The 19,262-nt window shown below is 36.6% G+C and overlaps 1 protein-coding gene across 1 annotated transcript in view; it reads right to left on the bottom strand.

Annotated features, from left to right (window-relative positions):
* The window catches only part of Asxl3 (ASXL transcriptional regulator 3), a 97,011-nt gene that overhangs the window by 61,149 nt on the left and 16,600 nt on the right, over positions 1–19,262 (bottom strand). The window contains exons 3-5 of the mRNA XM_042675352.1: positions 17,871–17,992; positions 5,789–5,906; positions 4,677–4,796 (exon numbers count right to left, since the gene is read on the bottom strand). Coding sequence (XP_042531286.1) covers positions 4,677–4,796; positions 5,789–5,906; positions 17,871–17,992 — 360 coding nt within the window. The remainder of the gene's footprint in view (positions 1–4,676; positions 4,797–5,788; positions 5,907–17,870; positions 17,993–19,262) is intronic.

Below are 19,262 nucleotides of genomic sequence, written 5' to 3'. Positions count from 1 at the left end.
TCAATGAGGACATTATTAAAACTCCCTCTGAGACATCCACTGGAAGCTTAGATTTGTTTAGCAAGCATTTTTTAAACTCCTACTGTGTGATTGGGTATAAAAGTCTATTTAAAAGCTGGTTTAGGTGAATGACCTTGAACTCAAGGACCTTGAAACTTTATATGGAAAAAAAGTGAAATATTAAAAACACAAAACAAGAAAGAAAGGGATGAATAAGCAGAGGGAATTGAGGGCAGGGATATGATTCTGTTTGAGAGTCCAATGGTAGATACATGTGATTTTATACTTGTGAGAACCCAACTCCAAAAGTGAATCTTAAGTCAATCATCTGTGTGGTAACATTGTGTGGGTGTAGGTTCTCCAGTTATAATAACAATGTATAACTGTGGTTCAGGATGCTCCTAGCAGAGAAAATTGATGTTATATGGAAGGAAGATATAAGGGAATTCTATTTCTCCATTTTACTGTGAATCTAAAACCACCTTATAATTCAAGTTTTTTTTTTTTAAATCAAAAAAGAAAAAAAAGATAAGAAGATGTATCCCTAGGAACTTCTAAAGAGTATTCATCCCAAATACATATTGCAAGTGTAAGGACAATGAGATAGTAATGTTTCAGGGTTGTCTTAAAGAATTTTTGTTTTTTATTTTTTGTTTAGTTTTGTCCATTACTAGAACAGAGGAAGAAGACATGAAAAACACTGCTGAGGCAAAACCAAAACGAAACAAAACATGAAAAAACCCAAAACATGTATTCCCAACCCCACTGGCAGACACTTCTACTTTTCATGGTACCAGATGAGGACTCTGCTGCCAAGTTATTTAGTAGTCTAACAGTTAGTGTTATACTAATTGTCAAGACCAGTGATAACAAGAGACACTCATTAGCACTGGGATTTTACACATATCCACATCATGTTATCATCCGTGCTTGATTTAGAAATGGGATAAGGGACTAGTTCAGCTTTGTCTGATGTTTAGTTGGTGGTTTATAATGCCATCAGAGAAATACTCTGTTTAGTTTAGAACCATTATGTTTTTCAACTGCGTTCACTCACCCTTTGTTATCCATACTGATTACTGAGAGCGTTCAATCAGACAATTACTCAGGAAATGGTCACATATTTTTCGTAACTAATTTTGGCTAACAGCAAAGGAATGAAACAGCTGTATCAACCACAATGGGTTCTTTTGGTGAGTCGAATATTTCTCATAAAAATGTCACGATTATTATCAGTGCTAGAATGGCTAAGGAAGGCAAAGGCTCACTATTCATTCTATTTTTCTTCTTTTGATCACTATTATTTGATTGTGTGCTCCAAATACTCTCTAGACAAGGTGGGTAATATAAATGGGCAGCAGAATGCTGTGCTCAGTCCTTCACCGTAGAGTTCTCAGAAAAACACATAGGCCCCACTGTGGCTTAGGTTCCAAGACCCAAGTGAAGCCCACACCTTGAGCAGGATCACTATCCTGCAATTTGACAAATTAAGTAATTGCTGGAGATCCAGAGGAAGCACTGGTGTGGGGGGAGGGGAGGGATGTAATTAGACGTGATTTTCATTCTACTAGAGAAATCTCACTATGAGAATGAAAAGTTAGACTTACACTTTAAAGAGTAATTTTATCTGTTTGTTTCAGAACTATCCATCTAAATTAAAATAGACTATGGCATTTGTTTAAATTGAGAACAGTTTCAACAGGTACCCCACCAAGAGAAAGCACAGAAAGAGGTAAGAAGGTTTCCAAAATTTTGTGAGTTTATCATGTGACTCAAGTGAGAGAAAGACAAGTAGGAAAGGCAACTTTCCCATCTGGATGGCTAAGGCTGCGATGTATGGATATTCCTTTGTACAGGTTTACCAACAATGACTTTCTCCAAACACAGGGTCATTTTTCCCCCCCACAGGGTCATTTTTATCCAAAGAGATAAGTAGCTGAAACTACAGAAAGTGATTTACACAGCCTGACTTTCAATCATTCATTCATTCAACAGTTACTCAGAACACAATAGACAGGAGGCATGTAATTAATGCGTGCAGTTAAGTACCAAGGTCACTGTTCCCAAAAATTTAACAACTTAAAGGCAAAGAAGAAAAACACATTGCACCTAAATATGCCTTTTAGAGCACTAAATACCTTGATTCTAATAGAACAGAAAAAAATGTCACTATCTAAATGAGTTGCCACTGTCTAAACAAGTTGTCTGAGGATGATTACATTTTGGGTTCTTTCGTTTTTGTTTCCAGTTTTCATTTATACTGTTGAGTACATATTGGAAGCTTAATAAATACTTCTGACTTCATTTGCACAAAGTAAGCCATTTCATTCAGCTGTTGGCTACTTTGGTCAGGTAAGTTCCTTCCCAGTAATTTGAATGATACAGGGTTGTCCAGGAAAGGAAGTTTTACAGCTGCTAGCTCTCCTTTCCTGGACCACTAGTGAACCTACATTTGAGCACACATGGCAGACCCATCAGGTCATACAATGCTAGGTTGGTCCTCAGTGTGGAATGAAGTTTAGAAGAGTTGGCCTTCAGATTCTACTAAAGATGAACGGACTCAGGCTGTGGAGTTAGATATGTCATGATTTATTTCTGAGCTGTATCACTTACTAGCAATCTCTTTATTCTTTCTGGCCCTCGATTTCTTGGGCTATAAAATAAAAGACATTCTTGTATTTTGAAGACAGTGTCTGGCTACGTAGTTTAGGCTGGCCTCAAACTCACAGTCTTCCTGCCTGAGCCCCCAGAGTGCTAGGATTATAAGCACATGCCAACATGCCTGATTAAATGAGAAGCTATGTTGTACAAAACTGAAGAAAGAATTAAGTGACATAACTTAGGCCAAAATGCTTATATTAAATATGGGCAGTGACTCTGGGATTTCATTTATTGTTTCCTCCACTAAAGGTGCATCATTATTTCTACTGCTTTTAGGTTTAACACAAAGCAGCCAAAATACTCTGGTAGCACTATGCATGCAGGGTTTCCTAAGAACAGAATTGTATAATCAGCCTTTACATTGCTCAGTTTCAGTATATAAAACAAGAGAAATACGCAATCTCTATCTGCATAAATGTGGACTTCAAGTCATCACCATTCACTACAGGAACCTGGTAACAGTAAGCCATCCTGATTGTCAGTCCTCAAGTTAGCAGAGTAAGGAAGTGGGTAAGGCTTTGTCCTAAATCTTCTCATGCTCACTGTACAGCACTGACTTTTTTGAGGTGGGTAGCAAACAAAGGTTTTACTTTATTTGTTTTTGAGGTAGCCCAGAGTGGCCTTAATCTTACTCTATAACCTAAGCTGGCCTAGAACTAAATGATCCTCCTACCTTAGCCTCCTGAGTACTGAGTATTGACAATACAAGCAAGTGTTACTTCACCAGACTTAACAGACTGTTTATGACTACCACTCGCTTTGTGGGTATAACATGGCATTGTTTTAGAATTGCGTGTGTAAGCACACACAAGCATACACATAGACATTCAGTAAATTATTTATATGTCATTCTCCTATTGTACTTTCTGCTTTGAGAGCTACTTATAACACCCAGAAGACGAGGAAAATCCAAGTTAATACTTATGAACAGATGGTTACATATAAACCTTAGAGATACGCTTTGAATCAGACAACAACTTAAAAAAAATCCTGCCTAATCCTAGAAATCACGTAAGAGGTAATTATTCTATATTAAAGAATCTAAGTACAAAGTAACTTCTGTTTTCCCTGAATCTTTTCACTAATCGTATTTGAAGGCTATTTGACGGTTTCTTTCTGGAATTTAGCAAAATGGCAGGCATATAACAAGCAATTCATAACATTTTATCCAAAATTAATAAATCTGTTAAAATCTGATGTGAATTTTATGACAAATTAAATTCCAGAAATAAAACTTGCCTAGAAATTATGTGGCAGAATCAGTAATCAGATCAATAAATTCATAGTTTCTATGGATCAATTTACAAAACATTATACTGATCTGCTTACTACCATTACTCTTCTTCATTTGTGTAATAACTAAAAGACAGAAATGAAGCCATTAAGTCCAGCTTATTCAACTAGGCAAGGATGTTGCCAATTATAATGTTTGGCCTAGGAAGCATTTATGTTCTGTCTTCTCAATTCGCATATATACGTGCCGTTTGAAATTACCAGGAAGGAAATATTTAGAAGACCTGGGTGTGCTGGCAAGACCCATGGATTTTACTTCCATCTGTTTCACCAGGTTCACACCATTTTGTGGACAGGAACTACTAAATATCTCAAGCAGCAGAGACTAAAGGCAGTGTTGTGTCATTGTACCAGGTTCCAATGAGGAAGCTGTCATAGGAAGGATGGTCACTGTCTCCCTGTACTTTCCCCACATAATATATTCCAATGAAATGAAGCTGAGTTGCCCAGATAAAACACTGAACACTAAAACAGAATCATATGTAGGCAGGTCATAATTTGAGTACACATTTTATTTTAAGTCTGTTATCTACCTTCTACTGAAGCGAAAATCTATTGAACTTTATCTACAAGGTTTCACTTATTCAGCTTCCTTTTCGTTGAGATAAATGGATATTTTCATTTCTTTGCTTAACCACTAAAAAAAGTTATGCAAACATTTCCCATTTAAAAAAAATACATCCCTCCAATATATGAAATCTTAGGGCCTTCTGGACACTTACCTAAACCAGACTTTTTTAATCGTTTTAAGTGCTGACTTGTTTGTCTTCCAGTTGGAGATTTTTGCCCATGTTTCATTTCTTTATCTGAACTGTCTGCTTCACCATTTTTAGATTCAGATCCTTAAAAAAAGGAAATAGTTATTATGCCATTATCTTCTTCTCACTGTCCTTGAAAAGAAAAATCTAAAATTGTTTTAAGAACTGTAGATATAATCTTTTTCCCCCTAACAGTTAATATACTACCTTTGGCTACAATCTGATTCCCCTACTGGATATAAAGAGAACAGCCCAATAAATCAATCAAACAGGACAAAAAGCAAGAACAGATGGCCTAATAGCAGAGTCAAAAACGCATTCAGCAATCTGATAGCTTTTAAAAGAAATAGAGTCAGATCTTTTGTAAAAAAAAAAAAAAGTCATGAATAAGCTTGAACAATGCAGTGACATTTAGAGACGATGCTAGACAGAAACAGAACGATGAAGGAAGAGGAGGAGGGTTGTGAAGAAAGGGAGAGATTAGACCTTTATAAATAACTTTACGTTGAAGAAGGAGCAGAAAATGCAAGCATTAATCTACAATAAATAGGATGGTACACAGCTGATAACGTGACAGGAGGTGAATTAGAAGAAAAGGTCAGAGCTGCACTGAGGTGAGAAGAATGTTGCTAGAACACACAAACTAATAAAGGATTCAGGATTTTTCAGCACAGGACTGACAAACAAATTCACACTCACGAAGAGCTGCCTTTGATGGAGTTACACATCAGCATGTGGTCCACATTTAGAGCTGAACATTCGAACCAAAGCTAAAGCAGCAACAACTAAATCTATCTAACCTTGCCGTACATTTTCTCACACCTCCTGACACTAGCAAATGAAGTCATTTGATGATGAGCAAGCTGGTGTCTTTTATATTAATAAGAAAATCTGTAAAATATTCTATATTTTTGAGTCACTGAAAGAGTTGAAGACATTTTAAAAAAAAACAGAGCAGAACTCAAGTGGAAGTATTATTCAGTTTCAGGAGAAAAAGAAAAAAAATACATCTCTCTCCAGGAGGAAGGCTCCTCCGGAAAGAAACTGGCCAAGCATACAATATTTTAGCTGTTTACCTGAAGGTGAATCTGACTGCTCATCAGACACCTTTAATGGTGTTAAAACAACACGAGGAACAGTCTTGTTTACCATCATTGAGACTCCATTTCTTCTTTTCTGCTGCTGCCTCAAAGCCTATAAAAAATGATAATAAAATATCACATGAAAAGGTAGCCACAATAATTTCTCATGATTGAATTAAATGATCCACTTGCCCATCATTAACTAGAACCTCTTAAGAGAACTTAAATTCCACAGAGCTCTTAATTTGTCAGGATTCACCCTCGTGCCATTTTTTTTCCCTTCAAAAGCATTAAATGGAGCTTTGGCAAAAGAGCATAAGTCTGAGACCATTTGCAGTAAAATTCTGACAGCAGAGCATCACTTTCTGGTTTATTCTACCTTAGCGGTGTGGCTTGAGAGCCCATGGAATCTGAAAGTATGACTCCCAAGTAAAATAAATGTAAAATAAATGTTTCAAAACCACGATGAAAATACATGTGTCTGCACTTCTCATGCAGGTGCGCCGTCTCCGGTGCGCTGCTCCGTCAATCAGTTAACACCGAGTGTCATCAGTATGTACAGCATGTAAGAACTACTGTATTGATGCATTCGCTCAGCCGTGGGGAGCACTGCACAAAATCACTGAACATGGCAGGAATCATTTATTTCTGTGAAGGGAATCAGTCCTAATCTTGGAAACCTTGCAGCACTTGGCTTCTGTCTGCTTGACTTTGGGCATTAACCTTCAGAACACGAACATGACAGCATTTGGGCAAATCCAAGAATAATAATAAAAAAAACATATAAAAATAAATCTCTCTAAATGGGAGTGTTTTGTGTTAAATAAATGAACTGACTGTGGTGATGATAATGTAATAAAAGACATTTAAAAGTTTTGAAATACAGCTTTATCTAGCTGATTGCTTAATGCAGAAAATTACCTGTAATAAAAAAGAAAGGTCTGAAGCACTACAGAAACAGAAGACCCATTAAATTCACAGTCACAGGAATGCTAAAATTCCCTCAAGAGGTTAAAAGGCTGGCCTCAGACAGTCTAAAACATTTTAATTCCTGGTTTCTGTGTAATTCCTACCAATTTTACAACATTTCAGTTACTTGATTAATGTCCTTTGACTAACCGTTGTCAGAATGTCTTGAAATATTACATTGGCTGTACATTCCCTTGCTGTCAAAAACGATGTCCTGTTATTTGCACAAGGTATTAGCTGAATGTTCAACTTGTTGACCATAAGATTTACCAATCAAATAATTACAGAAGTGAAAAATTAAATACCACTTAAATGAGAAAAGGAAAATTCAGATGAGAATTAAAGCCAGATGAGAAATGAAAGGGTTGGAAAACCTACTATAAATTATGTGTCTTCTAATGATAACACTAGACATATTTCCTTTGATTGTTATTTTATAGCATTTTATAAAGTACCTGACAATATGGGAGGACCACAGATATAAAGATTAACATGATCTATTCTTCAAACCTTTAGCCTTTTGTCAATAATAAATTTAATGAGAGCATATGTGCTATAAAATATTTAAGACATTTATTTTTTCCTCAAGGCATAGACATAATCGCACATAAATTGTGTGCATGCTTGCATAAATCTCTCTAGTCTTGGATAAGAATGAAGACCCTTTGAAGATTTCAATCTAACAATCCAATAATACAACAGAATGAAGCAACACAAGGCTTTAACTTACGTTAAGGCCTTCTTTGTTCACTGTGTAAAACTTCATGAGAAAATAAAGGCTATGCCTATTGTAGTCAATTTTTAAGGGTATGCACACACATATGAAGTTAGAGGATTTATTTTACAAATATTGGTTAAGGAATATATATATATAAATATAAATATATATATATATATATATATATATATATATATATATAAAATATAACCAGTGGCCTAGAATCTGAAATCAAAAGTTAAAGATTTTCTTTTTGGGAGTGTTAGTGCAAACTATGGTGGTAAACTAAAGCTACTAAAATATTGTAATAGATTTCTAGAGCAGAGAAAACACTACTGATAAAAAGTTAGCAATCAGAAAGAAAACCACAATAGAAATGATAACTTCTATAAATAGGCGTTTTCTACTCAGAAAAGCCAAACAATATTTCTCTACACAATATTTCTTTGTATTTTTTACTGTTATTGTAAAATGTGGTGAGCACGTGATGAGTACGTTTCTTTTTGAGCAGTGTCGCCTCTACCTTTTTTACTCCTCCTGACCCCCTACCTCACAAGGTGTCTAGTTCATTGTCAACATAGTGTTTGATGAGTATCACTGCTGCATTTGTGCATCATTTGTCCCAACATTTCTGTGCTCCCTCTTCCTTCTCCAAAACAGATAAACTTACATACAAGACAAAAGGTACAGAAATCATAACCAGCAACAATGGAGAGGAAAAAAAAGCAAAATAACAACAACAACAAAATAAAAACCCTTGTTTCCACTTCTTGGAGTTCATTTCGATAAACATCATTTTATACGGTCATATGCACATCACTATTGAGGTTTTACATAATATATTTTTTAAAGAAAGCACTGACCTGTACCACTGTCCTTGCAGATGGTTAAAGCTAAACACTAGGGGCTGGGAAGGTGGCTCAATGGTAGAGTGCTTGCTTTGCATGCATGAGGCTCTGGGCTCGGTTCCTCAGCTACCACATCAGCAGAAAAAGCCTGAAGTGGCACTGTGGTTCAAATGGTAGAGAGCTAGCTTTGAGCTGAAGAGCTAAGGGACAGTGCCCAGGCCCAGAGTTCAGGCCCCAAAACCAACAAAACAAACAAACAAACAAAAACAACAACAAAACTAAACACTAATCATATAAGAGAAATAATTAGTATCTTAAAACTCTGTTTTGCTGTCAAAAATAAACATATTAATTCCTTTTTTTGGAATAAGTACACTTGTTAAAAAAAGGAGAAGTGTCTGTTTTCTCTGACACTAATAGTATTAGGAAAACAAAAGATTTCAGGTAAACTCAGTGTGCCAGGATTTCGTCACCAAAAAGACAAAGGAACATATCTTGATTTTATAATCTAGAGGCAATAACTTCAGACTGAGCCTGTGGCTGCCTTGAAGAGTCCAGTTTGCTTTCCAGGAAGTAGAACTCAGTGGACACTGGACACTGGGAGGTCAGAACATGGATAGAAAGAGAAAACCCAACATTGCATTCTCCATGGAGATACTAGGATAGTCATGCTTTCAGGTACAAGGTATTTGGTGACACTATAAACAATAGCACCTGGACACCGTTCCTGTCCACTAGGCTCCTGGTCTCTGGTGGTGGGCCATGAACTCTGCAAAGAAAGATTTTTGCTTTTGTAACTTTATTTCTATATCTATGAGCATATCAACCATTTAAGCTTTCACTGAAAGTTTCCTTTTCATAGTCCTTTAAAAATAAAAATAAGAAAGCATGAAAGGCCCTTTGTGCCAGGTTGTCTGAGGGATAAGAACAGACTAAGACTAAAGTGAGCAGAAATGCATATTCTGATTCTGAAGGGCAGCTTCAACTTAAGAGAAGCATCAAATCTAGATTGAAGTGACTGATTGATTGATAGAGCAACACTAGGGACTGAAGCCAAGCTTCTGCATCTGAAGCTGTCCTTTAACTTGTGAGCCTTGAACTCTCCAATCTTCCTGAGTGCTGGGATTGAAGGTATGTATACCACATATGCCCGGTTCCATTCTTAAATTTTAGGTGAGTTTTCCTGTTTTAAATAATACATCAGAACAAATGGCTATACCTTAAAAATGTATCAGAACAAGTGCATATATCACTGGGTGAGTTTCAGCCAGTGGGCAGCAATGCTTGGTATAACTGACATTTCTCAGCACTCAAATGAGGGAGTCTGCATCAATATGGGTGTTAAAATCCTTCTGCTCTAAGGTGCTATGGAGGAAGCGGGGCCATGGCAGAGCTCTTTAAAAGTTGTGCATGCAACTAAGAAGGCTGTTCAGTGAGAGAAAGATTGAATTAGCTGTGCAAAGCTGGTTATGTCACCTGTCCTTGTGAAGCAGAGTCAATAGAGTGAGCAAGGTATGTAAAAGAAAAAGCAAATGTACAGAACAGGTGTACCACAAAGTAAATACTCAATAAGTGCCATTGTCTTATTCACATATTGTATCTACACCATAACAAATACAGATTATGATAGCAAACTCCATTATCCTGAACATCCATAGCAATGACCAGAAAAAGATTTTTTAAATTATTTCATGTTTTAGTGAAGAGAAACTCAGGAGAGGATCTAAAGAAGGGGGAGCCCAAAAGGGCCTGTCTCTGGGGGTAACAAAGGTAATTTGTCATTACCAGCAATGAGAAAACTGTGGTCCCTACTCAGGGAAAGAAGTTGTATCAGAACCTGTATAGCAAAAAGGATCTTTGGGAGTTCAGGAAATAGAACAGAAGCTAGAGTGGCCATAAACAAGGGCTAGGAAGTCACAGAGATGGCAAAATCGTCCCCCAAATGGTGGTCACAGGCCACTAAGAAACAAGGAACTGAGGTTCACTGAATGGGTAGGCCTTCACCTCAGGCTTTCCGCACTGTGGTACCTTTCTTACGCACCAGAGATGTGAGAAGGCAGAGCAAAGAGGAGGCAACAAGGAATTTTCAACCATGGTCTTTTATGACTTTATTCCGTTTTTTTAAAATTAGATTTCACTGTATGAAAAGCGCTGCATCCTAAAACTGGACAAGTTTCTTAATTATTCCAGTCAGTTTGAGGTACTGCTTTAAATAGGTATAAGCCTTCCTTTGTATTACCCTTCCTTCTATACACTCTTCTCTTCTTTGTCCAAATGGTATATCTCCTCAGCTACTTCAAGTCTTTGTTCAGAACTATTTCCACACTATATTTTTCTCCCCTACAACCTATTCTGCTTTCTTTCTCATCATGGACTTTTTACCTTCTGGTATATTGCACCATGTCATGTCCCTATTCAGGCCCTACAAAAGACAGGCACGTTTTGATCTCTTTTGTTTACTGATATATCCTGAGTATATAGGAAAGCTTCTGGCATATATGCATTATTCTGGAAATCACTATCACATCAGAAAGAAAACTTGAAAATTATTTATTCATTTATCATTTCAAAGGCAGAAATCAGTATGGGACTAGACATAATTTGTTTTCTTCTTCTAATAGGGGTTTTACATATGCTTGGGTCAATTTCATTTCCCAGCTGGACAGCATTTCATGTAGAATATAGAGCTGCTTGAGTCCTCACTGTGTATTTTTGTACAATCTCATTTCCAGGTTTGAAATCATGAAGTTAAATTAGCCACACCTAAGACTCGGGTGAGAAACTTCACATTGGAGAAGGGATTTTTGGGCTTTCCTCTTTCTTCATCTCCTATCATTAAAAAAAATTATCATGCTGTCTATGATAAGGAAAGATAATGAGAAATAAGAAGAACAGGGCATTTTTTTTTGTTGGTGCTGGGGACCTGATATTGGTAATCTGGTACTGAATTCAGGGTTTCAGACAATAATTCTACAATTTGAGCTGTGCCTCCAGCTCATTTATACCTGGTTGTTTTCAAGGTAGGGTTTGGTCTTACGCTGGCGTGGAATATGATCCCCCTTGTACTTCCCTGTGTTACTGGTTAAAAGCTATGCCACTATACTAAGTCATTGTGCTTCCCCTGTGGCTGTAAGAACAGGTGTATTACACCCAACCACAGCTTGACATGGAGTCTTGGAAACTTTCTTGCCTGAGTTGGCCTCATACCATGATCCCCCAATATGTCTTTCAAGTAAGTGGCTAGGATTACAGGACTTGAGCTATTTCATCATGCCAGAAATTTTATCTTAACAAGAACCTTCATTCTCATAACCTCAGACTAGCAATTAGGTGCTAGTTTTGTTGTTGTTGTTGTTGTTGTTTGAATCAAGGGTCTATCAATGTAGCCCACACTGACCTCAAACTTATCATCTCCATCCTGCCTCAGCCTGGAAGATTTTAGAGTTATAGGCATGTATGATTACATCTGGCCAACTTCTCGATTCATGGATGCAGTTGTGAATACTGTACAGGCCTTCCTACAGAGTATATGAAACCATATTCTATTCTCAACCTCAAGGATGCCCCTAAGCATAGAATCTATGTATCTACCTCTTCTGCCACGTCCAGCAGTCTTCGTGAGCAAAGCCATTACATATTGGCCATGCCCAGCTAAGTGATTAGTACCTACCCATGGCACAGTACAAGCCAATGTACACAGTATTGCTTGCTACTTCTTCTCCTCCCGTTTATTATGATTAGGCTACACAATTCCTTAAGTGTGCTAATACTTCAAAACACAAACTACAAGGTACTGAATACTGTGTAGTGTATACAATGAATTTTGCATGACTTTTTAAATAGCTATTGCAGGATGATCAGTGGACCATCTGGCCTCCCCTCAGTAAGTCCTCCAGGGCTGTGTCTAGCACCTCTCTTCAGAACAGGGAATACGTGTATCACATTATTTTCAGCTCTGAGCTTTTGCGAAAATTCCAGGAAAAAGAAGAAAATTCTATTATGCTATAAATCAAAGTCATCTTCTATCTAACTTATCTAGAGATGAATACCTCACAGTTTAAAAACTGTTAAGTTTGGCTGGGCACTAGTAGCACATGTCTGTAATACTAACTACTCAGGAGAGTGAGATCTGAGGATCATGGATCAAAGCTAGCCTTGGCAGGAAAGCCCATGAGACTCTTATCTCCAAGTAATCATCAGAAAACAAGCAGTGGCATTGTGGCCCCAAGTGGTAGACCACTAGCCTTGAGCAAAAATGTTCAGGGACAGTGTCCAGGCCTGGATTTCAAGCCCTAAGATTGACAGAAAAAGTAAGATTATATAATAGATAAAGAACATAAAATTATGGGAGTTATTTTCAGAGTTATTTTCAATGATGGGGGAGAGTGAGAACTATATAAGGGTACCTTACAAGAGGGTTAGGGTTTTTTTTGGTGGGCTGTCTCAGATGAAGGGGCAACCTTCTCTCTTCCACAGCAAGCTAGTTGTTCTGTTGATTAGCCTATAAAACTATTGAGTCACTTTTGTGATATAAATAGTATTACTCTTTCATTTAAGGTTCATTTTGGGATATGAGAGCAATGAGGACCTCCAGCATTCATTGCATGGTCTCAGCCTTAGATGTACTTTGGGATGATAATGGCTTTTCTTATTGAGCAACTTTAACTGTCATTTTTAAATCCAGAGAGAAGCAATGTCAGAGCCTAAATAAATAAGCATATGGTACATCTAAATGCAGTCAGTTATGAAGAAATGAACCTACACAAACTGGTTGTATTTGTAATGTGCTGCTCAAACTTAAAATGTCAACATCCATGATGTTTAAGACACACCAAGTTTGATGTGTCTAGTTTCTATTCAATGTGAAAGAAATTTATAGGCTTTAAATCTGAAAATAAACTGACTTTTTTAAAAATGGGAACAAACATGAGAGAGAGCTAAATGACTTGAGGCAAAGGAAAGATCATATCATCCTCACATCAATTTTATTCTGGCTTTAAGTGAAAGGGAAGAAATCAAAAGATGCTGACTGAACAAGCTTTTCCTACTGGAGATAAAGTGCAATCTTTCCTTGTTAAAAAAAAAAAAGAGCAGGAAAAACCTCTAGATAAACATTTCTTTTTGTTAGACTGAAAACTTGTCAGATAATTCTAAAAAAATGTGGAATATTTCCCATGTCTGCCTTGATGGACAAGAATAAAACAAAACAAAAAAACCAGGAGCTTTGGTGTGAAGTAGGAATTTTAAACAAAAATGCTCATTTTAATAGGAAACTACACCAGCTATGTCACTAAAGAATACACTAAATGTAATAACCCTGTCACTAAAGAATACACTAAATGTAATAACCCCTCCAGGAGAATTCTGAAAACATCACCCGCTGTGAATGCTAAAACTTAAATCACTAGAAATATACATAGGAAACAGCCAGCGGTGTGAAACAACAACTACTTGTATTGTTGCTAGTGTGCTAAATGTCAACACCCATGTTTAGAAGAAACTATCATGCACCATAACCTTTGGAATTTCACAGTACTGGTCAGCCACATAAACAAAACAAAACACCAATAAATCTGCTTCACAACGTCAAGAGAGAAAAGCATCTGCAACTTTATGAATAAATCCTATCACTGTAAATAAATAATGAGACTCAAATAAGCCAACAGAGACAATACAGAAAGGTTATGTCCACCACCTTGTTACCCGTCAAAACAGAACTCATCCTTCTGCCATCTTGCATTTTCTTCAGATGTTTTAACAATTCTGAAATGTAATCTTTCTTAATTATCTTTCTTCAAAATTCCAAATCTAATCATTTCATACTTTCTCAGGATATGACATCCAAAACACCAAGCCAGAAAGAAAGGAAGGAATAAGGTAATAATCTCGAATTTTCTGCTTTCCAGAGACTTCAGAACATGTTTACCCAGGGTAAAAATCTACTGAAATAACAATATATTAGTCATACAATTATGATCAACATACACTAACTAATGGTTTGATGATTGAAGAGTAAAAGGGACTGAAGTTTTCGAGTGGAATGAAAATGATCTTTGGGTTGTTGGTTGGTTGGCTGGATACTTTTGCTTATTCTGTGACACTAATGAAAGAACCCAGTGCCTTGTGACTGAGCTACATCACCAGCCTGAGAGCAATGGGAACTTTCTATGTCAACAGCTAAGGAGCATTCAAGCTTCCTCCATGCAGCCCAACCTATAGTTACATAGCAATCCAGAGTGCTGGGAAATCAATTGAACCCACTTATTATAGCAGTATGCTTTGTGTGGGGTTGATCAATGAGGACCTGATTTCTGGGAAATTACGTCTGGCACTTTGTGCAAAGGGGTTTGTCTTACCTCGCTATTTTCACAGTACTTGTGATCATGAAAGGTTGCTGGGAATTTATGTTTTACCTACTTCAAAGTAATTATTTGGGCTACTGTATATAGTTGGGCCACTGTATAGAGTTGAATTACTATAGTCCTACCGCCTTCAAATATATTTCCAATAAAATAAAAGAGGCTAATCTATTTGAATGTGAGCCATTAATATGCGCTTGTGCATTAGGAAATGGTATACTTAATGTCAGTTGTACTGTTTTCCTATGTCATATAAAATGTCAGGTATGCAAATTTCCACAACCAATGTCAAAAACTGATCTGTCATGTTAAGCTCATGTACAGAGAAGCAGTATTAGAACTGAGGGTAGAATCTGACCCCTAGCTTCAAATGTCATCTCCATCATTTATCTGTTGGGTAATTTTGACAAAACTAGCTAACTTATCTGAGCCTTACTTTCTGTATTTGAAAAACTGGGATATGAGTAGATACGTCACAGGATTTGTATGAAGATTAAATGTGCATAAAAATGAAGGCATACTGTAAATATCAGCCTATGCAATCATTAAGGTCATTCAGTTGACCCTTAGGTTCTATGATTGTAACTTCCATATATACTCACAAACATATATCCACAAACTTAGAAAAGAGATGTAGAAATAAATATATCGACATACATATATAATAACAAAAATTCCTACCTTGTTATATTCTTTCAAAATGAAAGAAGGCCATAATTTGTTGAGGTTGCTACAATTTAAAAGGCTATGCATTTAGTCAATTTTTGAAATGCTATCTTAAGAAATTCAACAGTTACAGGAAATCTGGGATGAAATGCTGCAAGGACAGCTTATCTTCTTATCTTATATTTCCAATATGAGTTTTTGTTTAATATTGGTTAATGTGATTTTTTGTTAATCAAACAGTAGTATATCTACATATATTTTCTTGGTAACTCATTTGCTACTTAATAATAAAATCAAAGTTTGAAAAATTACATAAACAAATCTTTCTGGACACTAGAATTATGACACAAAGTTCTTAAAACCAGATTGAAATCATAAGCACATCATAAATGCATGTTCCACAACAAAACAAAACACCCCTAGTGAGCTGTGGAACATTGTGGAACCATTTAGTAACTATTAAAAAGAAAAGGTTCAGATGACATAAAACCAAAATCAAGGTAGTAAAACATAATGACTACAATAGAGAGACTTGAATTTTTTATCTTCATACTCATACAGGTTTCACAGTTTGTACATTTTTCAAATCACTGCACTTTAGAAGAATGTGTTTTATTTATGATCCCATTTCTGCTTCTTAAATGCCATAGATACAAGTGCCCAGTTTTGTATCCTTTGTTTTGTTCCAGTTGGTATTTTATTGCTGCATCCTATTTGCTGCCTGAATGAGCCTTTGCCCAGGCTTTCCTACCTACTCCATCCTTTATTTCACCAATTAAAAAGCCATCTCAATACTGATTGTAGTTCTGTTCACCAGAACTACAATAAGAAACTAAAATGCTTTGTAAAAGTCACGGTATAAATCAGAAGCTCCCTGAAGATTATTTGACCTATGCAGGATGAAACAATTTTATTACCTTAAATATAAGACCAATGAGTAGAAATGCTACCATTTCAGTAATTAATGTAGAACAAAAAGTTAATATAGGTCAGTATAAAAATCATCCAACTTCTTTCTGACATTTTCTTGTTTGCAATAGAGGAGAAGGTAAATGGAAACTCTCCAAGCCTACAAGATTGATAGGAATATTAAGATGTTTTTAAAAATATGAACTTTAATTTAGAAAACATGGTTTCTCTTTTCCCACTTAGATATCTATCATGAGAATGATATATTTATGTAAGAGCCCATAGAGGGTTAGTGGAGAGGGTTTGGCACAAGAGAACAAAAATAACTATGACATGAATGCAGATAAACGAGAGCACACCAGAAATTTAGGATAAAGAATTAAGTGTCTTGAATTTACTAACACAATTTATTAGTAACAAAAAAAGAAAATCCACCACTCAACAGCACCACCTAATTCCAACATCTTTTCCTTTCCTTTACAAATTTTGCTGCTGTAACAAGTAGCTAATGTACATTGAGTAATTATTATGGTCCAGACACCATGTGCTTCTAATGTATTACATCAGTCATTTCTTAAATCAGTCTCCTTAGAAGGTTGTATAATTTCTCCAAGTTCCCGCAGAGAAGGAATTGAGAGTTGCAGAGGAAACCTGGTTTGCCTAGATCCATAGAATCACAATGATTCAAACCACACTATGTCAGCCCAAATCCCAACCTTATAACCATCGCTATCATCTTAGCACAAGGTCAGATCAGATTATGCAATAGTACAACATTATATAACTTCCACTCAGCCTTGAGCAACACCCACTGATGGATATTCTAGATAAAAGCAAGCTCTGCTTACCATTTTTCGTATGTGTAATTTAATAAATCTGGGCAACGTGAAAGTATAATTGTATCATCCATAAGATAAAAAACGATCGATATGGGGCTGGGAAGGTGGCTCAGTGGTAGAGCGCTTGCCTTGCATGCATGAGGCCCTGGGTTCGATTCCTCAGCACCATGTAAGCAAAAAGAAAAAAAGCCGAAGTGGCGCTGAGGCTCAAGTGGTAGAGTGCTAGCTAGCCTTGAGCTGAAGAGCTGAGGGACAGCACCCAGGCCCAGAGTTCAGGCCCCATGACCGGACCCAAACCCCCCCCTTCCCCCCCAAAAAAAACAAAAAAACCGATCGCTATCAAAGTATATGGCATATGGAAGAACCCAAACTGTTTTACTATAAGTCACATACAAAACCACTCCATAGAAGTTTTTTTATATATTCCCAAGGCCAGGTTCTATATTCTTTTTTTTTTCAAGTTAATTTTATTGTCAAGGTGATGTACAGAGGGATTACAATTACATATGTAATGAGTACGTTTCTTGTTGAACATTGTTACTCTCTCCCTCGTTACTTTCTATTTCACAACAAACTTCTCAGCCAGGCCTCTTATACATGATATCATAAGTCAAAATTATGTTAAATAGCACACAAAAAGCTGAGTTTGAGCTATCTGTATTCTTTCCTGGTTGCTAGGGTCTCATACATTTTACTTGACTTGCAGAACACACTTTACCTTATGTAGATAGGGCTAAATGACAAAGAACCAGAGAGCACCTCTCTTACCTGCTTTAGAGCCTTTTTGGTATGCTGCTGAAAGGAAGACACTAACTTGCTCTGCACGGCTGTGTTGGTAAGGCTTGAATCTCGAGTAGAAGATGCTTCATCAGTTACCTGCTTCGTACAAACTAGAAACAGAAAGAGATAATGATATTACTAATTTGAATTCCTTTTTTTTTTACATCCACTGTAATTAACTCACTAGGAGCTTTTCTCCAATTGAAAATGGATACTTAAAATAAAGCAGAATAGCACAGCACAAGGAAGAGTGTCTAGATTAGAAGAGAAGGGACAATTTAATAACTGTGTGGCCACAGTTTCATTTAACCTGGATAGACCTCTGTCTTTCCTTACTTGCTAATAGATGAACATTACTTTGTCATAGAGCTATTGTGTAAAAGTAAAACCTATCACAATATCTACCTCAAGAGTTGGGACTAGTAAACACTATATGACTACAGAGATCTGGTGATGCATATTATTCTAAAGAAACCTTCTAAATGATGGAATAGGTTATTTTTTAAAAAAAAAAAAAACCAGACTAGTAGACATCTAGGATTCTTCCTTTTAAAAGCTCTCCCTCTGTGGAATATATCACATACGGAGATGCTCCTCCATCTATGGGATGAGATGTAGCAAAGAGAAATTACAATGATACACAAGATATTTTTGTCAATTCAGGATTATTATATTCAACCAATATATGCCTATTGTAATGAAACCTGCCCACTTATACTACAGGCAAGGACTCCGCTGACCTATTCTACAGAAGGTAATTTGTATCAGAAAGCTACTTTTAGAAGCACTTATGTCTTGCTGACATAAGCTTTCAGATACTCTCTGCCTTATGAGATCCATGTTGGAGCTGTGGCTCTTCCTTCAGTCCTAAGTTTAAGACAGCAATGATCTGAGCAAGAGTATCAAGGAGGGACCTTCATGCTGTGTACTAGGAGAGGAGTTATTTGAAAAATTCTAGAGTGAGAAAACACTTAAGTTTAGTGTCTGAAAGGAGGCATATGTCAAAGGCAGGAGGCAAGAGGAAGTTAAGAGGGACGAAAATAACTTGGGAACATATTATATAAGCTTAAAACGTGACTTCTTAAGGGTACTAAGATAAATGCTAAGTCTAGAAAAAATATCCAACTAACAGTGCATTAGAGGGATTCTGACCAGAGGTTTAAAACAAGTAGAAAGGTAAAAATTACTATAGTTTTCAATTTCCAGCAACCCTCCCCCCTACACTCAAAATTAGAGTACAAATGGATTCCTGTGCACATATACAGAGAACATTCCATTTGAGCATGCCTTGGCCTAGAAATAAACATGTGGATCAACAGAAAAGAATCTGGAGAAACTGAGAGGTAATCACGTTTTATTTTAATACAGGAAATATTCAGG

This window comes from Dipodomys spectabilis, unplaced genomic scaffold, assembly GCF_019054845.1.
Source record: "Dipodomys spectabilis isolate Male_0828 unplaced genomic scaffold, ASM1905484v1 ptg000024l, whole genome shotgun sequence".
NCBI classification, from domain to species: domain Eukaryota; kingdom Metazoa; phylum Chordata; class Mammalia; order Rodentia; family Heteromyidae; genus Dipodomys; species Dipodomys spectabilis.
This window is presented reverse-complemented; position numbering and strand designations above follow the sequence as displayed.